The 27,453-nt window shown below is 37.4% G+C and overlaps 5 protein-coding genes across 5 annotated transcripts; 2 read left to right on the top strand and 3 right to left on the bottom strand.

Moving 5' to 3' along the window:
* On the bottom strand, positions 3,685-6,885 carry LOC109724915 (peroxidase 42). Its single transcript, XM_020253902.1, has 4 exons — positions 5,483-6,885; positions 5,144-5,332; positions 4,846-5,014; positions 3,685-4,440 (listed from the first exon to the last, which is right to left on the bottom strand). Exons 1-4 carry the CDS (start codon positions 5,732-5,734, stop codon positions 4,031-4,033), a joined length of 1,020 nt encoding a protein of 339 aa, XP_020109491.1. The 5' UTR covers positions 5,735-6,885; the 3' UTR covers positions 3,685-4,030.
* LOC109724912 (pentatricopeptide repeat-containing protein At5g48910-like) lies at positions 6,985-9,760 on the bottom strand. The gene has a single exon (XM_020253900.1). It carries the CDS (start codon positions 9,623-9,625, stop codon positions 8,087-8,089), a length of 1,539 nt encoding a protein of 512 aa, XP_020109489.1. The 5' UTR covers positions 9,626-9,760; the 3' UTR covers positions 6,985-8,086.
* LOC109724913 lies at positions 10,147-13,702 on the top strand. The gene is made up of 6 exons (XM_020253901.1): positions 10,147-10,346; positions 10,946-11,082; positions 11,637-11,806; positions 12,239-12,316; positions 12,775-12,919; positions 13,040-13,702. The coding sequence occupies exons 1-6, from the start codon at positions 10,235-10,237 to the stop codon at positions 13,454-13,456; spliced, it is 1,059 nt and encodes a 352-aa protein (XP_020109490.1). The 5' UTR covers positions 10,147-10,234; the 3' UTR covers positions 13,457-13,702.
* On the bottom strand, positions 13,795-21,839 carry LOC109724911 (aconitate hydratase, cytoplasmic). Its single transcript, XM_020253899.1, has 20 exons — positions 21,436-21,839; positions 20,714-20,818; positions 20,296-20,456; positions 20,121-20,213; positions 19,549-19,734; positions 19,156-19,317; positions 18,065-18,209; positions 17,831-17,973; positions 17,423-17,479; positions 17,260-17,339; positions 17,041-17,116; positions 16,694-16,879; positions 16,478-16,545; positions 16,248-16,366; positions 16,018-16,139; positions 15,778-15,876; positions 14,908-15,387; positions 14,710-14,808; positions 14,371-14,613; positions 13,795-14,215 (listed from the first exon to the last, which is right to left on the bottom strand). The coding sequence occupies exons 1-20, from the start codon at positions 21,701-21,703 to the stop codon at positions 14,141-14,143; spliced, it is 2,967 nt and encodes a 988-aa protein (XP_020109488.1). The 5' UTR covers positions 21,704-21,839; the 3' UTR covers positions 13,795-14,140.
* Positions 25,521-26,332, top strand: LOC109724916. Its single transcript, XM_020253903.1, has one exon. It carries the CDS (start codon positions 25,653-25,655, stop codon positions 26,019-26,021), a length of 369 nt encoding a protein of 122 aa, XP_020109492.1. The 5' UTR covers positions 25,521-25,652; the 3' UTR covers positions 26,022-26,332.

Genomic DNA, 27,453 nt, shown 5'->3' on the forward strand with positions numbered 1-27,453 from the left:
CTTATTATTCCGGGATAATCGGGAATAGCAAGGTTTGACCGGGATAAAATATCCCGGCCAAATTTCACTCTGTTTGGCGGAATAGCGGGGATAACTTTCGTTATCCCCGCTTATTCCCCCAACCAAACGGGGCCAAAAGTAGAAATTAAACATTCGCGGCATAAAAGCCTCTTTAAAAGAATTTAGATATTAGCTCAGTAGATCGCTTTTTAGTTTAGCCTTTTGATTTGCAAATAGTTATAATTGCATAATAGCTGTAACTGCAGCAGATCGAAATATAATATCTGAATTGATGCGTTAGAATTTAACTGCTGCAGTTAGAACTATATAATGAGGCTGTAGTTACTGAACTACAATAATTAGAATTACATGCAAATTAGTCGTAAAACCAACTGCAGGCTGCAGCTGTTAGAGAAAGTAATTTTAAATAAGATATAAATTTGTCTAAAAAGTACTTTCTTTTACATTGTGGGTATTCTCACCATGTCATATATAAAATAATAAAATTTATAAACAAAATTCTCGACTGCATAAAATCAAATAAAATATTTATAACTGAAGGACTATTTTGCTGCATCGACCAAATAAGATGTATGTACTTATAATTATTATATTTCTAATTATATATATCTCCAACTACAGCATATTTCCTAATTAGATAAGCTCTAATTATTAAGTTAATAGGATTTTAAACACTTTAAAAAGCTACAAAGGAGTAAAAGGGGTCATTTAAGCTTTTAGAGTACAACGATTGTTTCATATGATATCAGAGAAGGAGGTACTGAGATCGAGTCACGCCAGGCTCCTAGCATATTAATTTCCTCCCATTTAATTCAAGCCCACGTCATGAGCCGACAAAAAAGGTCTCGAATATTTAAACACCGTTCTTTAACAGCTTAACCTTTTAGAGTACAACGGTTGTTTCACAGTTGGAGAATATGAATTATTTATTTATGTTGATGTAGTCATTTTTGAGTTCTCCTGCTTTTCAAAAATCAACAACATCATGTTCAACTTGTTAAACCATGGTAGGCTTAAAATTGCACTTAATTAATATATAAATCTGAATGAAAGAGGCAAAACCAAATCTCTTAATTGTTTTTAAATAATTTACATTTTTTGCTCTTGAGTCATTCCCATTTTGATCATTTCTTTGTGGCATGATTTTAAAAGACATGAGTTAATGGACAGCTGAGATTGAAAGTATCAATTGGATGAAAAATTTATTTAGTTTTGTAATAAGATTCCGTATAAACTTCATTTTTGAATGTAGACTTGGAAAATTAGACCGGGCGGAGGCGGCGGGGTCCGGTCCGGTCCGGTCCGCGGTGGGAAAAGGATCATCATATCATTCACACCAAAGACCTTTTTAATTTACACTCGTCACAATATAATCATGTCATTTTTATTTTCTATATAGTTTTAAATTATGCCCGTAGATCCCAAACCCCAAATTTAGAAGCACCGATACCGGACAAAAATTTTATGGGCACCGTGCCCAAACAATTTGTTTAGACACGGTGCCCATAAAATTTTTGTCCACCGACACTCCTACGAGTTTGGTTTAATCCAACCTCGTCTCACTAGAGGTGGGGTGCGCAGTATCAAATTATGTCGCATCACAATTTCTGTCCTTACATTAGTACAATCGTTAGTAAAATAAATAATTAAAAATTATAGATTGGCACTGATTATTTTTAGCACAGGTAATAAAAAATTTAATGTTTGGCATCGGAGATTTCAAATTCTAAATCTAATTGCTTCACATTTCCAGCTAAGTTTATTTTAAAATAATAAATAAAATGGATAGTATATTATCATTCTCTTTTTTAAAAAAAAATAATAATAATAATGCGTGATCTAGTTATAGAGAAGTTTTTTGCGATATGTGTAGAGAATCTAGAGATTTCGAGGTGGGTGATTTTGAATGATTTATTTCTGGGTGTGCGCTTAATTGGTCTTTTCTTTTTTTTTTATGTCTCAATTTTCTTTTCTTTTCTTTTCTTTTTTCTCCCTGTAAGTGTCTTATTTTGTTCCCTTGGTTTTATAGTCTAATTTATTTTCTTTAATAAATGAAGCAGATAGTTTGTTATTTTCCTCTCTTATTAAAAAAAAAGAATATTTTGATTGCAAAAAGATTGAAAGACTAATGTTTGGTTACTTGGAAACGCATGAAAAATCATTTTTAGGAAAAAAGTTTTATGAATTTTTTTTTTGTGTCACAGTTTTTATTTTTCAAATAAAATTTTTAAAAATAAAAACACTAGTTTGTCCTATTTTTTTTTTTAAATAAAGAGCTTTTTTTTTCCTATAAACCAATTTTTTCAGCTAGAAAATTATTTTTTGGCCTATTTTTTGGATAACCAAACACCCCTTAAATGAAAAATTAGATAAAGCTAAGAGACCAATAATACAATTAACTCTATCCTCCCATGCTTTCATTTGTTATTTAAAAACTGGGTAGGAGTTGTCACCTCTATGAAATTATGCTTGCCATCTCTCTCTCTCTCTCTCTCTCTCTCTCTAACCTTTTACAAAGGGTTTTTTTTTGCATTTTAGCCCCCCTCAAAAAAATTTTATAAATAGCCTATAAAATTTATATTTACAAGATTAGTCCTATTCTGCCACGTAAACGCTATGCGAGCGTGGAAGTAAAGTTGAACACAGTGAATCATTCACCGTATTTAAATACGGTAAATAATTCATCATGTTTCATTATTTCCGTACTATGATATTGCGTAATATTTAGGGTTTAGGGCTAAGCAATGATACGGTGAATCATTCATTTACCGTATCCAAATATGGTGAATGATTCACTATATTCAATATAATTTATCACCACGCCCACATGGCGCTCGCGTGACGGGAATAGGATCAATTTTGTAAATATAAATTTTATGGGGTTATTTGTGATTTTCTTTTTCTGAATGGGTTAAATGCAAAAAAAAAAAAAAGAAAAAAAAAAGCCCCTTTACAAATACCAAGCTTCTAACACACGCACAAGCAAAGTTACCAGACCCCTTCATGGTTTCCTTTCTTTTTTTTTTTTTTTTCTCTCTCTGCNTCAATATAATTTATCACCACGCCCACATGGCGCTCGCGTGACGGGAATAGGATCAATTTTGTAAATATAAATTTTATGGGGTTATTTGTGATTTTTTTTTTTTCTCTCTCTGCAACACAAAATGGCTTCATGGCTTTATAAAAGCTCTATTAAGTAAATAGGATGATAAGATTTTCTTTTCTTTTTTATGCCATTAACTTTGCTTTCTTTATTATTATTATTTTTTTAAGAGATAGATAGCATATTATCCGCTTCGTTTTATTTTATTTAGAAATAAACTTAGCTGAAAATATGAATCAATTAAAATTCGAACTTGAAATTTTGTATACCAATCACCAAATTCTTTACCACTTGCGTTTTTTTGAGAGAATAAGTTCTTTACCACTTGTGTTGGGGACGGTCGGTGCCATCAACATTGCTTGTTACATGAAATTGATGGTCGCAAACACAAATGTTCCATGTAAATTACCGCAGCTTTTCCGCATAGGAAACAAAGAGTGGTGTTAAAGCATTGATAAGATATTCTATACTATACAGGAGATTAGATCAATCTAGACATTTAGAACAAGCAAATCTAACAAATAAAAATCGAGCCTGCGCATCAGAATGAGCAAAAACAATTATCACAATTATGATCTTCAATTAAAGATGAACAACTAGTACTCAAAATACACTCTTCATTATTTGAGCTTTTCCATGATTTTACCATAAAAACCATCATGATATACCACTGCCTACTCTTCTATCATAGCACCAACCACACCTCATCTCCTGCCACTCTCCTACAAGCTAAAAGAAAAGAAAAGGAGAAAAAAGAAGCAATGCGTCACCACTCAACAATACCATTGGTGAGCCAACATCACACGTATTCTCATCAACAATCACACTTAAACATTGCCGAGCCTCGCCTAACATCACACTTATTCTCATCAACAATCACACTTAAACATTGCCGAGCCTCGCCTACTAATGGCGCTTATTGACGGCATTGCACCGCTTTCGTATCTCGCCCTCGTCCCCCGTGAGCGGGTTGTTCTCCGATAGGATCGTGATCGCCCGTGAGAACTCTCGGAAGAAGTAATTTTGGTTCTTGGCCATCTTCTTCACGAATGGTCGGGTCCGCTTGTCGTGGGCTATGTCGTGATCCACTTGTAATAGGCCCTTGTCGTCCAGTATGTTGCGGTAGTAGTTGTTGTCCAGCTTCATGGGAGTGCCACGGTCGTTACGGACGTATTGAACGGCCTTTGGATCAGGGATCGCGTCCGGGCACTTCTTTAGCATGTGCGGGACGTGATCAGGGTTCAAGGCTGGGTCGACTTCCGGGTAAAGCCGGTGCACCAGCTTCACACAGTGAGTACGGCCAACGCTGTGGGCTCCTGCAACAATGAACATATAGATTCGACTAACTTGCAAATGCTATGAAGTGGTGAAAAAAAATTGGTGGAACACATTGAGTGAAATAGAAAAAGAAGTACTATCTTATTTCTCTATCTGTTAACATGTTAGACAATAGATGAGAACAAATCTGTAACTTGAATCATATGACTTAAAAGAAGCAGCCTCTCAATTGAACACTTCCCAACAAATTCTCCCGACATCAGAAGCCGAAGCTTCAAATTAAAGCTGCTTTGCTTTTTACGGCCCAAACTCCAAAATTTGTTGACAAAATATCCGGCATAAAGAAGCTTCTACTTTATAAAGTAGCAGAACAATTTCAGATGTCAGACCAAACAGGCACCTAAAATATCATGTTCCATGGATGTATGGGTATGAGGATATACCAAGGAGGGCAACAACTCCAGGAGTATCAATGCCCAGGGCATGGAACTTGTCCATGACAGAGGAGATGCTCTCATTGTGGTCAGGGAGGTACTCCTCAAGCAGATCAGCCCCCCTACTCTTCCTTCCATCTCTTCTCCCTGTCCTCAGTGGGATGTATGGCCCTCCAAGCTACATACATCAACACAAATTTCTACTACATAACTCATCACTACAATACAAGTCAAGAGTACAATACCATCTCTAAACACAGAGAGAGAGAGAGAGAGAGAGAGAGAGAGAGAGAGAGTTTCACATTACCTCAGCAATGCCATCCCTGGCAGAGAGGACCAGGATATCAGAGCAAGAGACAACACCAGGGCACTCCCTCTCCACAGCCTCCTTAATGGTCTCAATATACCTGAAATTCCTCATCCCAAAGCTCCTATCTGCCTCTTTCTCAGAAAGGCTCCTCCTTGTTGAATCCAGCAACAATGAGGCATCACATGACTGCATCATAACAAAAAATCCCCCCAAAATTACGAAAAAAAAACCCATTTGAGTATTCCACCCAAAATCTCTCCTTTTTGAGCCAAAAAAGAAAAGAAAAAAGAAAAAGAAAAGAGGACCCAAGTTTGAAATTTTTAGTAAATTTTGGACCTGAACAGCACAATCATGGAAGATGTTCCTGAGCCAAGAGAAAGCAGTGTTCTTGTGGCGCTTGTAGAGAAGCTTCACCTGCTGGCTTATGATCTCCTCTGCTTGTGGGCATGACTCCTTGTAGAAGTTCAACACAAGCCCAGTGCTCTTAACACCCACCTCATCCCCCCCTCCAATGGCTAATGGTGTTAGAGAGACAAGGGCTAAGAAGAAGAAGAAGAGGAACAAAGAGAGAAATGGAGAAGAACCCATCTCACTTTGATGTGTTATGCATCACTCTTGCCTTATGGGGTTGCTTAAATAAAGATAAGAAGGATGGGAAAAGGAGAGTTTTTTTTTTTGTTTTTGTTGGTAAAAAAGAGGAATGTAATATATATGAGTAGAAAAGGAGGAGGGAACAGTTACATTGATCTTGTGGGCTCAGGGAACAAGTGTCAGTGGTAGGTTTCATGCTTCACCCTCAAGCATTCATTGCTGAAACTTGTGATCCTATCCATTTGGTGCTCTACTACACTAGTTTAGTTTAGCTCTTCTATACATATTATAATAAACAGAATCAGATAATTTCTTTTTCCTCTTTTGGGTCAAAAAATCAGAACCCATGTCTTAAAATGGGCACAGAAATTGCCCTCCTAGGAATGATCAATAAGATCAAGTATGATAAAGGTTTTTCCTTGTGAGCCTACCTGTGTGAATGGGGTCTCTTTCTAATAAGAGGAAAAGGAAATTGTATTATTCTAGTAAATACTACCTTCCTTTCTTAGGATACTAATGATTTCCACCAAAAAAACATGAGGAATCACAAGAGCATTCTGAGGAATTGAACTCCAAATATGTATGCAGGGGTCAGAAGAGTGTGAAAATTGTTATGTAATGTCTTCTCCCAATAATCAATTAGTGTTTACACAATATGTAAGAATTATTATTAACAGAGCAGGAGTTCAAAAAGATTATGATTAAGTATCATAACTTGGTAAAAGGAAAATATGCACCATAATGCTCTGTTGCACTTAATAGTGGTATCTGATTTAGTGCCTGAATTATATTACTAACTAAAGTAAGGCAGGCATAAAGGTAAACTTGAACCACAACAGACTCTCAGTACTGGTGGTCACTGATGTACTATTATTTTTGCTGCACTATAGCAAGGTAGTGACTAGCAATAATCAAAGTGGCAACAGAATTATTATAGGAAGCACAAAGAAGCACTTTTGCTGCCCACTATAATTGATACCTAACAGAGGGAATGAGGTACACCACTTTTTGGGTTAAATATACTATAGGTCCTCAACATATTCAAGACAGTTTCAGTTTAGTTGTTCTTTTGGCTGTTTATAGTTGGCTTCTAACATTTACATTAAGTTACCGACTGTTCCTAGAGCAAGTGGCAAAGGGCTTGGTGATTGGTACCCGAGACCCAAGTTCGAATCCTAGTTGATTCACATTTCTAGCTAAGTTTATTTCTAAATGAAATAAACGAAGCGGGTAGCGTGCTACCTATCTCTCTCAAAAAAAAAAAAACATTTACATTAAGTTACAATCTTGTCAAATTCTCCGACAAAACATAGAGAAATATGTCAAAAAAAAAAAAACTGTTTCTTTGCCCCTCCGAAAAAGTGGCCAGTCATTTGAACAAAAAGATTCTGAACAAACTTCTTCTGGTTTCGATCAGGAAGTGGGAGGAATCGAAGCGAATTCGTTCGACCATTTCCACCCTAGCACAAAGCTGATCTTTGATGATTTGTCCCTTGTAAAAGTTCTAAAAGATAAATGACAGGTTTTGTTAAACAATGTGGACACTGCTATGAAATAATCTTTTTGAGATCATCAGATCACATTATAGTGTTGCATCTTTCAGCATGCAGCATCTTTGTACAAGTGACTGGTACTTTATAGTCCATATGATCACATATGCATGCATACAAATATCCATGGAGAATCTGTCATGCTTAGCAATAATGCTGTACTGTAATTTATTCAAAAATAAACTTATTGTTTACTCTTCCCAATCTAATGGGAAGAGTGTTGCCCACTTGTCCCCCTGATCAAAGTTTTTTATTCTTGCTTCTTCCTTTTTTTCCCCTCCTTGTTGCTTTTCTCAATGGAGAAGTCCAATAGATGTAGTGTAACAAGATAATTGTGTTCACATGTGCAAGTTTACTCCCCCGCAAAACAATGATCTAATAGAAAACCAAATCCTTTATTGTCTAGAACAAATGCATTTCTCTGAAACTCCGCTCGAGGCAAAAAAAAATTTCCTATTTATTTACATGGCTTTGATTTTCTCAACAGTATACTGGTAAGTGATAACAAGACTTTCAAAGAAGCACTTTCAAGACTGATACAAAAACTGCACATTCTCTCTTTTTATAAAAAAAAGGTCTCTATTTTGGGGGGAGAAAACAACTCTTTCCAAACCCTTATACCACCATTGTTCCAATGACATTCAAGCTTCGATTAATCAATCTGGAATAAGAATATAAAGTCTTGTCTACGAGAAGACATCCACAATCCAGAGTAATTATCAATTATCACCGAACCTTGATCCAAATTTTTGCCAAAAGACCTCGAATTATAGACAAAACAAAATGCAATTAATGACTATCAGATTAGCTCTTCCATTAATTTCCCTAATCCATCCAACAACAAATGGAGCTCCACTGAAAGCGGATGTGATCTATCCTTGACCATAAACTCATGAACACAACCATTAACTCCGATCCAACTCTGACCGGGTGGCTTACTTGCGTCCCTTCTTGCTCTTTCCCTGACAGCAGTAACTTCATGCCACTGACTCTGGTCTGCGTAAATATTAGATAAGAGCACATTAGCCCCTCCTTTGTGCCGGCAAATTGATTCAATTTTCTTCACAACAAGTTCACCAATCTCCAAATTCTTATGAACCCTGCATGCACTCAACAAAGCCCCCAGAATCGTCAAATTGGGCTCGAAAGGCATGTTGGCAATGAACTCGTAAGCATGAGAAAGAAGCCCGGCTCTACTAAAAAGATCCACCATGCATCCGTAATGCTTGATTTCGGGAGTAACATTATATACTTTCTCCATTGAGCCAAAAATAGTAATCGCTTCATCGACCAATCCAGCATGGCTGCAAGCAGAAAGAACTGCAATAAAGGTAGTTGAATCAGATGAAGTTCCCGCCTTTATCATGTTCGAAAACAATTTGAGCGCCTCGTTACCGAATCCATGAGAAGCTAAGCCTGAAATCATGGCCGTCCACGAAAGCAAATCTCTCTCATTCATTTTATTAAACACTTGGGTAGCCAAAATGATGCCTCCGCACTTTGCATACAAGTCGATCAATGAGTTCCTAACAAAAACATTTCTTTCGACTCCGACCTTCTCTGCATACGCATGTAAGCACTTGGCATGTTCAAGGGAGCCCAAATTAGCACACGCCGACATAGTCGAGACCATAGTGGCCACATTAGGATCAACACTAGGATCACTACCTCTCATCTCAATAAACACTTCCAAAGCATTCCGATAAAGACCGTTGCTACAAAGACCCGAGATCATTGCGGTCCAAACGACAACATCTCTAACGGACATTTCATTAAACACCCTTCGCGCATCGTGCAAAGACCCACACAAGAAGTACATGTTCATAAGCTCGGTTTGGACAAATGGGTCAATATCGAAACCGAGGACAAGGAGATGGGTATGAGCCGATTTGCACAAATGGAGATCGAGGGGACAACGACATGCTTTGAGAAGGAAAGGGAAGGTGTACTTATCTGGGCGAGCGCCTCTTTGGAGCATTTCGTCATACACCTCGAATGCGGCCCCTGGGTGGTGCTCAGGGGACTCGGCGAGGGCCCTGATGATGGTGTTGTAGGAGAAAAGGTTGGGTTTTGGGATATGGGTAAAGAGAAGGCGGGAGAAGGAGAGGTCGGAGGCGGAGGAAGCGAGGAGGAGGATGCGACTGGAGACGAAGGGGTTGCGGAAGAGACCAGAGACGAGGGCGTAGGCGAGGAGGGGGAGGAGGCGGCGGAGGGAGAGTGGGGAGGAGGAGGCGAGGGGGAGGAGGCGAGGGTGGCGTAGGAAGGTGAGGTTGGAGGAGGTCCATGACCATGGAGGAGCTTGGGGATCGCCATTAATGGAGGAGAGGTGAAGCTTCATCGCGGTGAAAGAGGTTACGAGACCCCTCAACTATAGGAAATTTTCAAACAAGCCCTTTAACTATTTTTGGTACTATTACGCTTAACCCCCTTAGCTATACATATTTTTATTTACATCCAAAACCGGGTTAGGTCGGTTCGGCTTAATAGGATCGTACGATGAACCGGCCTAGTACTATTCAACCGGTCTCTGTTTTAGGCCGGAAAATTCTTGTTACATGCACCTGGTGCACCATAAACCAAAATCCTAAGTGCAAATTATTGTGCGAACCTGGTGTATAATTTTATCTCACACACCGCAGAGTCAAAATTAAAATCATTAGATATTTATGTCCAATGATATCAAAATTTTCTAATAGGTGACAAATTACAATTTTCCAACATTTTAATTATTTATTATTAAATATAAACTTTGGTGTATTAGTTATAGAATACGCCAGGTCCAGGGAACACTTTCTCGTAGGGGAATTAACACTTTCTCCCTCTATATATATATATATATTTCTCCTGTGCGCGAAAAAGCTTGTTTTTTTAATTTTCCCCAATTTTTTTCTTCTCTTTTTTTTTTGTTTTTTTGTTTTTTTTTTTTGGCGAACTCTCCTCATCATCGATGGAAAAGGGGAAATCGTTGGCGAACACCGAATTAGCATCGTCGCTCAAAAATCTGCACCTCGCGCCGCGCCCGAAATTTACTCCTTCGAATTCGTTGTCCCGATCCCTCGGTGAGCACGATAGTGTTCTCTTCGATTTCCTCCGATTTTACTGTGTTTTTTTTTTTCTTTCTATGATTAGTGTCGCCCTGCATGTTTCCCCTCATGTTTGATGCTCTTTTCTAGGGTTTGATGCGTCGAATTTGTGGTAAAGATCTCAACTTGTTTGGTGTTAAGAGTTGTGCGATCTAATATGTTGAATTGGGATTATGTATCTTGTACAATTTGTTTAATTTATTAGATTTAGAGCTTTGTACGTTAGGGTTTTGTAGGGCTTTGATCAACTTTCGTGCTTAGAATTTGTGTAGCTTTTAATTGCTGAGGATATCACATACGTCGATTAATTAAGTTTCATTCAGTTGCTTATAAAGGTGAGGTTTTTTCGCTTCTTATAGTTATAGTAGTACGAAACTAGTTTTATATTCGAATTGTGCCTTAATATTCTTCAAACTGCTGTTATTTCTACTGGGTTGGTTTTGATCGGAATCGGATGCTACTCATACTGATCCTAGAGCTAGTATATCTCAATTGTAGGCTAAATATTTTGTTCTTTGATAAGATGTTCTTAGCCGTCGTATGCTTTGCTTATACTAGCTTGTTGAAATGATCAGCTACTTCAGCTTTACCTGTAAAGAGTTCCAAGCCTAGAAAGTTAGTCAGTTTGTGCCTCGGGTTTCTTGGGGAACATTTCGAGGATATCATCACCGATATTTCGGAGGTTGCTGCTGGATTTCCTCCTGATATCAAGGTATATAACTGCTTTGCATTTAATCTTTCTGTTTAGTGGTATTAATTGTAATTTGTGGACGTATTGGGTGTTGTGGGGAGTCCCCATCTTTTTCTGAATGGTTTTTCCGGCACCAGGGGTTGCACTAGTCTTGTATTTTCAGCTATTACTTTATGTTGGATATGTCGTTCAGTGCTATGGAGTGGCATGAAATGAAAAGCATTAAGTTTCAGGTAAAAACTAAACTGTTTTGGCTGAAACATGTCGCAGTACATTTTTGTCAAAAAATGCCAGAGATGGCTGTATCAACAGTTTTTGGCTGTTTTGGTAGTCTAGTTTTAGCTATCGCTTACTTTTAGCAGATCATACAACCGGATTTTAATTAAATTCATCGTGCTTGGGTCTAAGTACGTTTTACAGACTTAAATGTATTAACTCTTCATACTCGTCTAGAGTTTTGGATTCATACTGCGTCTTAATGTGGTCTGAAATGATTTGTGGAGAGTTGTTTGTTTAAGGGTTTTATATTATTCGTACATACTGAACTTAACTATGAGCTTTCAATTCGTTTGCAGTTGGCAATGGCAGCTATAGCAAGGAGGAGAAGATTATTAAGTGATGATGTCCTTATATCGCTTGCTGAAAGCTCGTGGGAGCTTCTAGATATCTCTGGCTCTGATGTCACCGACTCCGGCTTGTCAACTGTAGCAAAGATTTGTACTAATTTGCGTGCTGTTGATATTAGGTAAGATTTGGCATAATATGTACTTATTAAAACATCCTTATGTTGATGGAATTTACTTTGATTTGTTTAGTAGGCATTCCTGTTGTTATAGCTATTGATAGTTTTAAGTGATGTACTGATAATGTATAATCAAAATGCTAGTGGCACATGATAGAAAGATTATTTTACCTCCTATTTGAATTTTATCTAAGGTTAGCGCTTTGGTTTGAGTGTACAACCGGTAACTTATGAATTTTTTTTTGAGAATTTTAATGTGTAGGAAGATTCAGATAAAGTAGTTTCATCCCAACGTGAATTGTGCGGATATCTTTGATTTTCTCCTTTTAATTCTGGATAAACTCTAACATACATTTTCACTTGGCAAATAGTGAAGCCAACCGTCTTGATTTGCATCTGCTCCAAATTCAAATAATGTGTTGTTCTTTGGTGCAGCCGGTGTGAAAAGGTTACTGTTGCTGGTGTTTCTGAGCTTATATCTCATTGTCGGTCTCTGGAGATATTGAGATGCGGGTATGCTTTCTCAAGATTTTGCCCTTCGGTGTCTGATGTTTGTTTTCTTGAATTTGGATACATTCTCAAATTTCACTTTTCTAATGTTTGAATTTCACGTAAGTTATTAAAACCAGCCTTACATTCCAAATTACGAACAGCTGGCGTCTGCCATAATATTAGTTTTGTATCTACAATTCGTAGACTTCTCTCCTTACAACCTGTGTATTTCAAATACGTTACCCTTCCGCCATAATATTAGAGTTTTCAGGTCTTTACTTGTATATTGAGATTTACGCCAGGATGATTTCTATTACATTTTGAGTTGAAGCGGTAATTTTTTCTCGACACCCATGATACTACTGTGAAAACACGTAAACAGTTTTTAAAATTTCGACTTGCTCGGTAGCTTTCAGTTTTAACTGTTCATTAAATTTACATAACAGGATATGAACAGAGGTTAAATGCGGTGATTGCAGAGGGTGTCCGAGGAGCAATTCTACTGCACGCAGATGCTTGTGTATCTTGAAGCCCAAACTGAACGTAGTGGAAGAAGAATCGTGGGAGGAGCTGGACAAAGTGGACATCGGGAACGGTGCACAGTCGCTAAGGTGGCTTGTATGGGTATGCATTTGCTTCTTCATAGGATTTACAATGCCTCCCTTTTCTTTGCCGCTCTTTAACTATAAGAGAGAACTTGAATGTCCTTTATTAGTAAACTTCATCCTTTTTCCTTTTTTGTAGCCTAAGATTGATGAGGACTCGAAGGTAACTTTGGCTAAGGAATGCCCTCGGATCATCGTGAACCCACAACCCTCTCCGATTGGCTTTCGAGGGGTACAAGTACCTGCCATGGCATTACCGGATGTAGCTTTGGACCATTCCGCAGTCGAGGACATCGATCCCAAAACATGGGCTGTTTCTGCCGTTCCGAGGAGGAGCAGCCCCACACCCTCTTCCTCGGACGACGCCCCTGAAATGCACATCGCTGAGAGGTTCAGGCTCGCGTTCTTGGAGAGGGAGGCAAGGCTGGCTCCAAAGAGGGCCAAGAAAGCGAGGCAGCAGAAGAGGCGCGCGGAGAGGGAGTATATGATGACGAGCATCGATGCTAAATCCATCGCCCTCGCCGCAGAGGCTAGCAAGTTCTTGCATAAGAGATAATTCAGTTGGCCACATTTTACATCTTAAATTCGTGTTTGTAGACAGTTATATAATATTATACCGAGTTAAATTCCGCCTCTCGTCGGCTTTTGTAACTCAGCGAGCGTGTACCATAATCAACTAGATTTTGTTCATTTTATTTCTCAGAAACTCTGTTTTTGACGCTCTACTGTTTTTTTGTTTTTCTTTTGATCCGTATGTATAGAATGAATTAATCACATTTGGATTTCCCTCTCCTCTTTTTTACGTGTGTATAGAATCTTAATTCTCGAAAACAGCATTTTTAATTTTTTCCAGTCTAGTAAACTCTTTTACTGGTAAGATCACTTGAAGAGAAATATCTCGCAAAGTAACTAGTGAAATTAAATTCGAAGACAAGTGGAGAGATCGTGCAATACATTAGACACCAAATTGATCTCACAACTTTGCCCTTTTTTTACATAAATACTGCATCACCTTTTCTCATCGAACAAAAAATAAAAATAAAAATAAAAATAAACACAACCCACTAGTCTCAGTGGGTATATCATTCAAAGTGTGGAGAATAATGTTCTCTCTCCTTCCAGCTAAATTTACTTGAACTTTTATTTCTTCTAAATAAAAAACCTATATTATCAGAGAAAGCTCTTTTAGTCCGTGCGCTAGCCGAGTGTTGATAATTTTTCGCCTTTCAACTTTTTTGCTTTATTTTTGAGAATTGATCAAATTTCGGATGACGAACGGAAGGATGCCTCCGTTGTTGAAATAAGCCAACTCCACCTGCAACAGTTACAGTCAAGAATCAAAATCATTGTAAAGAACTAAAATTAATCCGAATGCTATTTACTACACATCTGAGTTATCAAAATCCACTATTAAACTACACAAGGTGCCAACAAGATTGTGTACTCAATTGTTGAATACAGCATCATTACCTCTGTATCGAACCGGACTGTACATGTGAAGGACTTTCCGGTGTCTGTCACGACAGTAATGTCCTGTCCAGGTCGTATTTCACTTATATTACTTGGGAGGTCGATCGTGTACCGCTCGTGCCCGGTGAGACCAAGAGAGTCGGCGTCCTCGCCGGGTTTGAAGCAGAGGGGGATTATACCCATCCCCACTAAGTTGCTTCGGTGAATTCTCTCGAAGCTTTTAGCTATCACTGCTTTGACCCCCTGTTTTGTTGAGAACAATATCATGAGTAACTTATGGTAAAACTAATGTATCAACAAAGCTATAACGAAACTGATGAGCCGTAATATGATACTCACAAGTAGCATTGGGCCCTTCGCAGCCCAGTCTCGAGAGCTACCACTTCCGTACTCTGCCCCGGCCAGAACTATGGTGTCATGACCATTCGCCTTGTATCTCTGCAAAGAAATCAAAAGAAAATAAAAGATAGAGTCTCGACAAAAAAATAATAATAATCATAATAAAGGTTTCGAGTCCTGGTTTCAGGGTACAATTACCATTGCGGCATCAAACACGTAGAGCGTATCCCCTGTTGGAATGTGAATAGTCTTCGGCCCAACCTCTCCTTTTAAGAGCTTGTTCACAAGCCGAATATTTGCAAATGTTCCCCTCGCCATTACTTCGTCGTTTCCACGACGGCTGCCGTACGAATTGAAGTCCTTGCGATCGACGCCACGCTCGAGCAGGTACTTTGCAGCAGGGCTGTCCTTGTGAATGCTTCCGGCTGGCGAAATGTGATCGGTCGTGATGCTGTCGCCAAAGTTCAATAAGCAGTAGGCGTCTTTCACCCCGTGGGGACCTGGAGGGGCCATGGTCATGTTTTTGAAGTAGGGGGGTTCGTGAATGTAGGTCGAGTTCGGGTCCCACGAATACAGGGTTGTGGCTGGGACAGTCAGGTGGTTCCACATTGGGTTGCCTTTTGTAATCGCCTCGTAAGTGCTCTTGAACATATCAGGCAGCACACTAGATTGGACAACCTAAAAAAGTAGCGTCTTGTTAGAGAAAACTTATTACATCCTAAATATAAAGAAAGCGGATATACTGAATATCGCATTTCAATTCTGTAGATTTTCATGTCTAACAGCACAATAACGTGTTCTACGAGTGTAAGTTGAATGCATTAAGTGAAAAAAACATGGCACATGACTAATATAATCAGGCAGTAATTCATGTACTGTATATACGTAACATAAATTAGACAAGATGGCAAGAGCAGAATAAAGAGAGTTACTATCAAAAAATTGAGAGTTCCATGGCCGAAGTAAGGTGAGGGAAAATACTCTATATTCCTAGAGAATATGTCTATCTTATTTTAGCCAATTATAACTTGAAAGGAAAGCATCTGCTTTATTATTTGTAGTATCTACCTCTGCGACTTCTTCATTAGAAGGCCATATTTCCTTAAAGTAGACCTCCTTGCCATCCTTCCCAACTCCAATTGGTTCCTTCTCAAAATCAATGTTAACCTGAAGAAAGAAAGAACTTCAGTATCATTAAAATGAAACTGCAGTAATCTACAGGGAAAGAAAATATATTTCCACAATTTTGCTTGTTTCCCTTAAATAATCAGCAGGAAAATGTGCACAAAACTAGCAATTTTCACTTACTGTGCCAGCAAGTGCATATGCTACAACAAGGGGTGGGGAAGCAAGATAGTTAGCTCGAGTCAGAGGATGCACTCGACCCTCAAAATTTCGATTTCCAGAGAGAACAGCAGCAGCAACAATATCTATTAACAACAGCAGCAAGGCAGAAAAAGTAGCGCAATTAATAGTTGTATCAAAGAAGTAAAAAGATAGATGGGAAATGCAGCAAACTGACTGAATCTTGATGTTACCGTTGTCTGAAATTGCAGCACCAACAGCCTCGTCAAGATCCCCAGAATTACCAATACATGTAGTGCAACCATATCCAACAATATGGAAGCCTTGCTTATTCAGATATTCTTGAAGCCCACTGAAGATTTAAAAATGACAACAAGAAACAGGATCCATCACTCGTTGATATATGTAAATTTCTCAAAATCCTGTTCAGTCTCTTAAATGCATCCAGCAAGAACAATCATACCTTTTAAGCAGATACTTAGTAACAACTCCTGAACCTGGCGCAAGGCTTGTTTTGATCCATGGCTTGACCTGAAAGAAGCAATTCATAGTTATTCCAAAGCAGGGAAGAGCAAGCCAAAAGACAATAAACTTTTGAATTAAGTAAAGACAATGAAAACACAAGGTTAGAAACTTAGAATACTGATGTTTGCTGAAAACAATGAAAAAGAAAAACCACCTGAAGACCTAATTCACAGGCTTTCTTTGCGACAAGAGCAGCACCGAGCATTACACTGGGATTTGATGTATTGGTGCAGCTAGTTATTGCTGCTATGACAACACTACCATGCTTGAGTTCAGCAGGTTGTCCACGAAAATTAAACTTCACAACTTTCTCTTGAGATTCTTTTGGCACTGCAAAACCCTAGGAGAGAATACAAAATAACTCAGTATGAATGCAACAAACTAAATTGTTGACTCTCTCCAGACACATGCGCTATGGTACTTTTAGCAAGAATTGTTGCACTAGGAGAATCACTGGGAATATACTTCACTAATTCGTTAATCAAGCATTTGGAATCTTACTTTGAATCCAACTTTATTATCCAAACAAGCATGCCAGTCTGCTTTCATTTCTTTCAAAGGAACACGGTCGTGAGGCCTACATGATACGAACAAGCTTCAGACAAGGAGAACAGAAGAAATTTCTAACAAATGACAAGTGGTAGAATGTGAACAGCAAAAGGAAAACTAGGAACTACTTTTGGTTGCAGGGTGTTTAACGGGAAAGAATATGGCAATTACCTTTTCGGACCTGAAATACAGGGCTCGACATCTGCAAGGTCCAATTCTAGATAAGACGAGTATGCTCCCTCAGTTTGAGGCTGAACACCAAATAGAAAAGCATGTCATGAACGGATAACAAGTTCGATGACAATAAGGATAGAGGGCAAAAAAAGAACTGTACCTCATTGTAGTCCACAAACATCTTGTTTGCTCGTAAATAGGCCTCTATCATTGAGACCTAGAAGTAAATGTGGAGGAATTAGTTGCAGTAAGATGGGCTAAAAGACCAGCAATAATAGAGAAAACCTAGGAAAAGAAGATTTAAGGTTTACATGTAATTGAACTTCTAGAACATCAATTCATCCAAAGAAACTTGGAAGTTCACACAAGAGAATTTGCATATTTTATTTATTGCAATTTTCTTGTAGGTTAAATGCATAATATATCTTCAAAATAAAAATGCATTCTACATTTTTCAGAGTAATCATCCTCTGTTAGTTGAAAATTTCCCAGCTGATAAAAAAAGAAAAAGAAAACAATAGATAATGCCGATAAATGGTGTCCTTTGTCGAAAGAAGTGTTAACTCACAGTTTCATCACTTCGTCCTGTCAACTTGAGATATTGCAATGTCACGTGATCCACAGGGAAGAAGCCCATAGTTGCTCCATATTCAGGAGACATATTAGCAATTGTTGCTCTGTCAGCTAAAGACAGCTCACCCATACCTTCACCTGTACAACATTATGAAAGTTTTTAAGTAACAAAGAAGCAAAAGAAGGTTTGCTTATTGTCCTCTGCGTATCTTGAATAAGAATGAATTACCATAGAACTCAACAAACTTGCCAACAACACCGTGCTTCCTCAACATTTGAGTCACGGTTAAAACTAGATCAGTTGCTGTGACACCATTTCGTAATTTCCCGGACAATTTGAACCCCACTACACCAGGCAACACCATGCTCATAGGCTGGCCAATTACAAAGTCAACAATTAGCAAACCAAAAACACAAAACAGTGTATTCCATTTCTTCCAAAAGCTATTGCATATATTCTTGACTAATATTAAAAGGTTAGAAGAAAAGTAAAGACAGAAGTCAACCACCAACTATGGAACTCCATGCAAATTAGCTACAAAGTAGGATTGCAACTTCCAGAAAAAATGGGATGCATTAAATGTTAAACGCTTAAGCTTCATAAGTATCGAACAAAGATATTCCATGTTGTCGAAGAACATAAAAGAAAGAAATGGATGGTAACGAATAGTTAAGGTCATTCCTCTTTCAAACATGCAATGCAACAAAAGAAAAATAAAAAAAAAAAAACAAGGAAAAATTGTACAAGGGAATTTTGAGTTTTATACAATGGATAATGCATGGAGAATAATAGTCATTTGGCTTATTAATACTTAATCTTTCTAGTCTTAAAAGTTGAAACTATTTCAACACATCAAGATATAGTTGTTCGCTTCGCACACTATCGAAGATCGAAAAATATCTTCATTTTCAATTAATTGGCATTACTCTTGAGTCTTGACAAGCAAAGCAAAATTATGGGATCGACAGATTGCAGTTAAGTACAAATACTGCCAATTCTTAATTTTTGTTAGCTTGCTAATAACTTCAATTTCCAAAGTTCTCTATCTGCCAAAAAAGTTATTGAAAATTGAGATGCAATGACATGAAGAAACAGCTTAAATGCTGATTTTCCTTTTTATCTAACCTCAAATTACAACATAACTAGTGTATCTAGAGAATCTTTATACAGATAAAAAGGAAGAGTAGTTTCAAAGTATACTAGTAGCCAAGCTAATGTGGAAAGTACTATCAACTGAATGTCACTTTCCAGAATAACGGCCTATCAAGTCATCAGTTCTTTAGATGAAATGGACGATAAAATATCCCAGAACTATTTACCTGACCAAGCATTGCAGCCTCTGCTTCAATACCTCCAACTCCCCAGCCGGCAACTCCTAATCCGTCAATCATAGTAGTGTGGGAATCAGTTCCAACCACACTATCAGGATATAGAATGCCATCACTGTTGAAAACAACTCGACCAAGATATTCCAGATTAACCTGAAATTGTATTTCAAAATACAGCTAGAGTCAAATAAATCCTCAAAAACAGAGGGATGTCCCTATAAAAACAAAGGGATGAATCAGTTTTGAAATTTACCAGGACAAATGTATTAATGTCAGCTTTAGAGGATAAATATGGAAATGCTCTTTTCATGGAAAAATAATATATGTTGTTTTACCAATTAAAAAAAAAAAACAGAAGCAGTGGAAAATTCGAAGGCCTCTTACCTGGTGAACTATACCAGAACCTGGAGGAACAACTAGCATATTACGGAAAGCAGTAGATCCCCATTTAAGGAAACCAAATCTTTCTTTGTTCCTTTGGAATTCAAGTTCCATGTTTGCTTGCACTGCATTCTCTGATCTTGCTACATCTACCTGCACTGAGTGGTCAATAACAAGATCTACAGGAACCTGCACTCAAGAGAAAAAAAGAGGGCATAGTATTTGTAAGCAAACACTCGTAACAGTAGAAAATGAAGACGATATGTTTCTAAACTACCTTGACTGCTTAGCATAAACATAAAGACGGTAAAACTAACAGAATAGTCATTACGAAATGCATTAACAGTTCCACTTTGAATTAGCATACATCAACATATTTGGACAAAGGAAGAGAAACTGGAAGTTCTTAATAGTTAATATTAGTCAGAATGTCAACTAGTCTATGGGTCAAACTGACAGGATAAACTTATATTCTTTTGTATACATTGATTGCTAAATAATGAGCACCAACCAAGAAACCACAAAAATTTAAAGCATGGAATAAATAAGATTAAACAATGGAGATGGGGGCGCACCAAAGGGTTGATTTTATTCGAATCACTGCCAAGCTTATTCATGGCATCACGCATGCAAGCAAGGTCAACTACAGCCGGCACACCAGTAAAATCCTGGACAGAGGAGTTAAACTAGTTAATTGAATGCTACAAAAGATGAACAAGATTATGCAATATTGACCCTTCTCGAACAAACCTGCAGAAGAACCCGAGCAGGCTTAAAGGGGATCTCAACTAGCTTGGGAGAAGTATTCTCCCAATCAATTATCTTCTCAACATCATTCTTAGTAACCTGGAAATTATCGCAATTACGGATTGCTGACTCAAGAAGAATCCTGATAGAGTATGGAAGTCTACCTGTTACAGATAACATGAGAACTTCTCTCCATTAGATAATGACAAGGATACTGGAAAAATATCCAGAGTAACAGGATGAAAGATTAGAAGTCAATGCAATTTCCCCATTAGTCAGACATTAATCCATTAAACATAGGAGAACAAAAGACTACAGGTAAGCTGAAAAAGAGCACAAACTTGACAAGAGCACTACGGCAGATATTATATAACAAATTAGAACAGATCCAAGACAAAAGACAATTAAACAAATGTATTACCGATCCTCGGATCATTCAGTGCAGGTAAACTGTAGAATTTTCCATATTCACCGCCTCCAGGCCTAGGAAGGGAGGTTAAGATGTCCTTGAACGCATTCTCTGTAGCTGCATGACAATTATAGCAGCAAAGACTTTAGAATCGAGAAACAATCAAAATATAAATACTAGTGCATTATAAGACATTATCAGCTAAACAGCTATGAAAAGCTTCCAGAAAAATAGCTATGCTGTCACAATGACATATTAGAAAGAAAAAAAACAAACAAACAAAGGAACATCGCGCAAAGAAAGCATCAGTCTACATGAGTTTCAGGGATGTTCTTTTTTCCGATAAGCATCGTAACATTGCTACCATACTTCTATACATTCTTATACAGAATTCCTCTATCCTTCTGCTACACAATTCACACTTCTTATACAGAATTCCTCTATCATTTCAAATCAAAAGCTTATTTTGATTCCTCATACTTCCGCTCAACTTATCAGAGCTCACATCTAATGATCCAATCTTAGGATGCATTTGGTTTTATGAATAGTAGAGTACACATATAGTCTACAATAAATTTACGAGCTCTCTTTATTGCGAATTGATCAAGTAGGTATATAATTTTGGTTGCTACGTACTACTAAACGCTCAAATCAGTACGGATCATCCTAACATCAAATTTTCAGGAATCATATCACAACCGATCAAATCAAGCAGAAACAGCTGAGATTCATACCAACGGTCGACATCTTCCTCTCGAAGCGCTCGATCACAGCGGCGGAGCTCCTGATCCACGGCCTGAGGCTCACCGGCGACCTCCAATCGGATCCGTACCGCCACGAAGCCGGCGAGGAGCCGATCACCGGCGATCGCGGTACGGCGCTACACGACCTCGAGAATCCGATCGACCTCGACGCAGCGATCGAAGACGGAGGAGGACGAGAAGGAGGCGGTGCGGGCTTAACGGCGCGGAGGAGGGAGGCGAAGGAGGCGGCTTTATACATGACGAGGAGAGTGGGGAGGGCGCATTAAATGGTAAACGGAAACCCTAACCCTAATGGGGGAGGTGGAGATGGAGATGGAGATGGGGATGGGCGAAGTGGAGTGTTTGGGGTTGGGGGAAGTGGGGAAGAGAGAGAGAGAGAGAGAGAGCGAGAGAGAGAGAGAGAAAGGTTTCTGTTATAGCAGCTGAGTCGCGAGGATGATGATGACGGGGAGAGAGAGAGACAAAGAGTTTGTGATAAATTATTGCATGCACCGGGTGTATGAGTACAAAAGTATGATGTGAAAATAGGAGTTTTGCTATAATACTGTCGGGAGTAAACCGCTCAATTTACTACTGATTTGTTTTCACTTTTCAGTGATGGAGCTTCTAAATTGACGATCGGTATCGTTAAATATGATCTAAATCATTTAAACTATAAAAAAATTAAATTTCACGCTCTTTCGATATCGTTCTCTTGTCCATCAAATGAACAAAAAATAAATTGCTGAAAATAAATATTCTTCAAATAATGATGATATAATTTTTGTATTTAAGATTTACATTATAGATCTTATTTTAAATAGTTTTTTTAAAAAAATTAACAAAAATTTAGTTAATTTAGACTCTTCTATACCATTAAACGAGTAAACGGATCATATCGGCCATTAAAATTACATATTTTATAATCATTTGATTGTTCCATTAGATTAAAAAATTATAATTTAATTTCTAAATAGTTTAAATAATTTAAATCATGTTCAACAGTACCAATCGTTGATTTAAAAATTCATTCATTGAAAATAAATTGGTAGTGAATTAAGTCGTTTATTACCGATAGAAGCCCAGCCAATATTGTGAAAATAGTCCATTTATTTGTGTGAACAATATTACATTACACATATGAAAATAAATTTATTAAGTGGGTGCTTGATTTTTCGGAAAATATATTTCGTGGAAAATAATGCTTGTTTGATTCTTAAGAAAAATAAGTTTTCCGATAAAAAGCTATTTCGGTTTTTATGAAAAAGTGATACTTTTATTTTTTAAACATTTTAACCATAAAATAACAAGTGTGAAAAAAATTAATATTTTGAGGAGCTAAGCAGCCCATAAGATTTAATTTCTGCAGTCTCATCGAAAAGTAGGCAAGCAAATCTCTATTTTCTTTCGCTCAAACTCCTTTTTAGTCAAAATCTTCAAATGATTTTAGACATCAAATGATTTATGATTTTTAGAAAGTCTACATATCAAAAATCATAAAATTTAGATACTAATAAATGCAGAGAAAGAAGGCGAAGTTACTTTGATATTTTTCGAACATGATGTATAAGTGTACTCTATGCATTGGGCTAACATTTACAAATATATACTTTAATTTAAAATTTAATTCACTAAAAATGACCTATTTTAAGAATTTAATGTAAAAATTATATCTATTTTTAAAATTGAATTACTCGACAAAGAACTATTATTCAATTTGTGAAAAACTAGTTTTCAAAATAAATAATTCTTTATATGCAAACTTTTAGATATCACAGAACACCCATAAATAATCAAAATTTTTATTTTAAAGAGTCTTAGAGGCATGGTGTATGAAATTTACTTGTACGCCCGGTACAGGTAACAAATTCTCAATAGAGATAAAGTACTTTTTGGCGAGCACACAGTTACGAGATTGCGTAGTAGTCGATGAAAGATGTAATAATAAAGTAATCGATCGTTTGTAGTGCAATTAATTAAGATCTTAATAATTAATTATTAATATTCAAAGATTTCAAATTAAAATCTAAATATTTTATATTTATAAATTAATTAAATTAATTAAGATTATATGTAATGCTAAGAAAATAACTAATGAATAATCCTTTTGTGCACGCAAACGAATGAGCAAAGAGTATAAAGTTTATTTGTAAACAAGCCAAGTTGTAGAAAAAGAAATAGAAATAAATGTTATCATGAACTCAAGCATAATTGGATTGTAATTTGTCTTTTGAGTTAGGACAAAAGGAAATAAAAATTATTGTGTGCATTCGACATAAATTTATATACTAGTAACAATTATGTACCGCGATCACACATAAATATTTATATGAAAGTTTGGAAAATAATCAAGACGTCGGACGATAGCAAATGTCGATGATGGTGCATGAATATGCAATGACTATAGTGGGAAATGAATAAAAGAAAATGTTTGATTTTTTCTGTTCGATTGGTTTATAGCAGTACTGCAATTATTAAAGACTCTCGACAATTATCTATCTTGTACTGATTTCATGTAGATATACAGTCGTTAAAAATGATGAGAATTCTCTTTTCTTCAATGAAATAATGAATAAAAAAAGGATATTTTTAAAAAAAACTAAAAGGGTCTTCTTGAAAATAAAGTATATATAAGGGTATTTAATAAACATGAATTTGAAAGGCAAAAGCGTTTACTGAGAAAAACAAAACCTTAGTTTTGTTGAGACTCGTATACGACTCATGTTTCATTCTACTCTAACACATTAGTCAGTTTATATACAGTTTAATATGCACGAACTCTTCTCTTTCTCGTCTTTTTTTTGTAAATGAATTCTGCTATAAAAAGTGAATGAATATCTATTGAGATCAGTCATATCGTCAATTTTGTTTACTCAAAATCTTGCAACGTTCAATAATGGCACGATATTGCGGGTGAAAACTAAAAGGCAAAAAAAAAAAGCGAAACAATTTGATTGCCAAAATGAAAGAGTGTAGTTGGAACTAAAAAATTTACATAATAGTTTCTAAGATGAGTTCAACCATTTTTAAAATTTTACAATTTAAAAATAATGATGATGATGGACAAAAAATTTACAGTTGTCGTACTGGGTGCAGCCAATCGTATCATCGGGACCAAGGTGGACCCCACTGTAGAAAGATCCTAATTGGCCGAGACCTTCCCTCCAAAGTCCCTCCCTCCTCCCGAGCCCCAACAAAGTACGAGAAGCCATGCTTGCACCCGGTGTACGAGTCCATCTCATACACCCTACTTTCCAAAACCTCTGTTCTACTGTGAGTGTATTCTATCTCATTTAAAATACCAAAACATCGTGAACCATAAACAGCAAACACCAATTTTTTTTACAAATCAAATTAAACCTCATCTGCGGCCTTTAATTTTCACAAACTATTCAATACCTATGCAATTATTTTCGAAATGTATTACTTTTCATATATATATATATATATAGAGAGAGAGAGAGAGAGAGAGAGAGAGAGAGAGAGAGAGAGCTACTATACTCTAATGAGTATGAATTTCTTTTTATTTATAAATTTTCGGCCATTAGATTTATCTTTTTTTATCATTTTCATCAGTTTGATCATATTATTCAACCAACCACCTACTCAATTCTAGAGAACTACTATCATTCTAACCGCACATTCCTTCATCTAACGACCGAAAACCTATAAATATAAAAAGATCTATACTTATAAAAGTATAGTAGTCCTATTTTATCATAAGTTTTCGACCGCTGGATAAAGGAATGTGTGGTTAGGATGATAGTGGTCTTGTAGGGCTGAGCGGGAAAATGATTAAAACAATAGATTTAATGGCCGAAAATTTATGAGTATAAAGTAATCTATACTCATAAGAGTAAAGTAGCGGGACTTTAAAAATATTTATTGAAAGAGTGCGGTGTATAGAGTGGATGTGAACATCGGGTGCATGGTAATTTCTGAACTGAAGTAGAAATTGAGGCGCGTACTTCGTGGATTTTATTTTTTTTTTACCGTAATACTCCCGCCGCCTCCTCCCCCCATAAAAAATTTTCTACTTTTAAAACCCCATCTCCTCTCCTTTCCCTCCTCTCCTCTCCCGCCCTTTCCCTCCTCTTCCCCATTAAATCCCCCCCAAATCTCCAAACCCTAACCCTAACCCCGTACCAACCACCTCCTCTCTCTCTCCCTCTCTCTCTCTCTCTCTCTCTCGCGCTTGCTCTCTCGCCATGAATCGGCGCCTCCGAAGCCCCAATCGCAAGCCCTCGTCGCGGATCGAGGAGCGGCTCCACCGGTTCCTGAGACCAGGAGCCCTAGCTCGGATCCGCGACTCCAAGATGAGCGCCCGATCCCCGCGATCCATCCCCGTCCCCCACCTCTCGCCGCCGCCATCGCCGCCGCCGTCCACTCCGGCGGCGGCGGCCGCCGCCGCCCAGGTTGATGGCGTCCCTTGCTTCTCCCCGAGGGCCTCCGGCCCCCGGAATCCTAGGCGGAAGAAGCTTGCGGCTTCGAAATCCGTCTACTTCGTACCGCCGAGCCCCGAGATCTCGGATCTGTTCATGGATTCCTTTGGTTCGGATCTCGTCGCCGCTCATTGAAATGGGAGAGAAGGGACTTGATTATGTGCAGATCTTAACTTTTTTTTTTCTTTTCTTCATTGCCTTTCCTTCATATGTGATGATTTGGATGGATCGGAGGCGGATAGACTTGTATGTTTACAAATTTCATGCATGATGAGAGTAGGATTTTAGGGGTTTATTGTCCTTGTTTGTGTTTGTGAGATGGGGGAAATAGGCAAAATGTGATTTTTGTGTAGACTTGGAAGATGATTTGATGCATGTTGTTCAAATGAAACCAACTCAGATCCACTTCCCTGTACCAATCATTTTGGATTGGGTTTTGGGCCTTATTTCCTGTTTTTTTTTCTTTATATATTTCATTATTTTAAGGTTCAGTTAGCTTGGTTTATGTGATTCTCATAGGGACTGTTATTATGTTATTTTTGTTTTATGTATGTTGATTTATTTAGCTGTATTTCTTAGGGATTGTTCCAATCGGTGAACTGTGAACATAAACTGAATTAGATTGGTTATAAATTAATTAAGTGCAGTACTTAATTAAGTACAGTTCCATAATAAATCTTTGTATGATTAGTTGCATTTTCCAGTTTAATCATAGAAATAGTGACCAGCTGCTAATTAAATTCATTGGAGCTGCTTTTGTAAAGTGAAAACATACAAGTTTGCTTGTTCTTTCATGGTACATTTTTGTTCCACTATTGTTTTTTTTTTGAGAAATTTTTGTTCCACTATTGTTGATTAAATGAACTGCTATCTCCAGGCTATGTTTTGCTGTTATAAGTTTCTATGAATGCACTTGTATAGGAATTATGCTAAATGTGGGAACTTTTATAATAGATTTGCTTAAGTAGAAGTCCTCAGTGGCCTTTGGTGGTCTTAATACTCGGCAACATCTATCATAGTATGGTTTTAGGCAAGGATTAAATTCTCTGAAGGTTTGGTATAGTGTCCTGTTTCTGTTTTCTGAATTTTGTTTTCTCATGTAAGTAATGTGTCGACCATGCGTCAAGTTTGCTCAATGTTACGAGTCTTTTATTGCCTTAACTGGTTTAACTATATGAAGGAACACTACCATAGTGCGTGCTAGCATACTGATTTGCAAGCATTGGCTAAGAGTGTGTTTGTCATGGTTTCTTTGCTAGTTTCAAATGGTAAGTTGGTTTACTGGTAGGTCATAAATTCATTTGTTTTAACCTCACGAATTATATTGTAAATCTTATGTTGCTTCTGCAAATTATTCTCTTATGATTGCATAAGAGCCTTAGGGTAATGGTATATTTTTGGTTTTGGCTTTTATCTATTTGTGAACATTTCAGCTGTATTACGATTTGTTGGTCATATGTTTTAGTTGATCTGTTTTCTGTCCGTTCTATCATTTGTTATGCATGCATCTCATTTGGTCGCTTCTTGATCTGATAAAACTGAAGTTACCTGGCTTGTGTGGATTAGA

The sequence above is a fragment of the Ananas comosus genome, linkage group 19 (genome assembly GCF_001540865.1).
Source record: "Ananas comosus cultivar F153 linkage group 19, ASM154086v1, whole genome shotgun sequence".
NCBI classification, from domain to species: Eukaryota; Viridiplantae; Streptophyta; class Magnoliopsida; order Poales; family Bromeliaceae; genus Ananas; species Ananas comosus.

What these genes read in the sequence shown, in the direction of transcription:
- LOC109724916 (XM_020253903.1), top strand. Translation starts at nt 25,653, where the DNA reads ATGAATCGGCGCCTCCGAAGCCCCAATCGCAAGCCCTCGTCGCGGATC.
- LOC109724915 (XM_020253902.1), bottom strand. Translation starts at nt 5,734, where the DNA reads ATGGGTTCTTCTCCATTTCTCTCTTTGTTCCTCTTCTTCTTCTTCTTA. An exon ending in TCCATGATTGTGCTGTTCAG is followed by an intron (nt 5,333 to 5,482) that starts GTCCAAAATTTA and finishes GTTATGATGCAG; the next exon opens with TCATGTGATGCCTCATTGTT. An exon ending in TGGAGTTGTTGCCCTCCTTG is followed by an intron (nt 4,441 to 4,845) that starts GTATATCCTCAT and finishes TCATTGTTGCAG; the next exon opens with GAGCCCACAGCGTTGGCCGT.
- LOC109724913 (XM_020253901.1), top strand. Translation starts at nt 10,235, where the DNA reads ATGGAAAAGGGGAAATCGTTGGCGAACACCGAATTAGCATCGTCGCTC. An exon ending in GATTTCCTCCTGATATCAAG is followed by an intron (nt 11,083 to 11,636) that starts GTATATAACTGC and finishes ATTCGTTTGCAG; the next exon opens with TTGGCAATGGCAGCTATAGC. An exon ending in TTGCGTGCTGTTGATATTAG is followed by an intron (nt 11,807 to 12,238) that starts GTAAGATTTGGC and finishes TCTTTGGTGCAG; the next exon opens with CCGGTGTGAAAAGGTTACTG.
- LOC109724912 (XM_020253900.1), bottom strand. Translation starts at nt 9,625, where the DNA reads ATGAAGCTTCACCTCTCCTCCATTAATGGCGATCCCCAAGCTCCTCCA.
- LOC109724911 (XM_020253899.1), bottom strand. Translation starts at nt 21,703, where the DNA reads ATGTATAAAGCCGCCTCCTTCGCCTCCCTCCTCCGCGCCGTTAAGCCC. An exon ending in CTGCTCGGGTTCTTCTGCAG is followed by an intron (nt 20,214 to 20,295) that starts GTTTGTTCGAGA and finishes TCCTCTGTCCAG; the next exon opens with GATTTTACTGGTGTGCCGGC. An exon ending in GTTCTGGTATAGTTCACCAG is followed by an intron (nt 19,318 to 19,548) that starts GTAAGAGGCCTT and finishes ATACAATTTCAG; the next exon opens with GTTAATCTGGAATATCTTGG.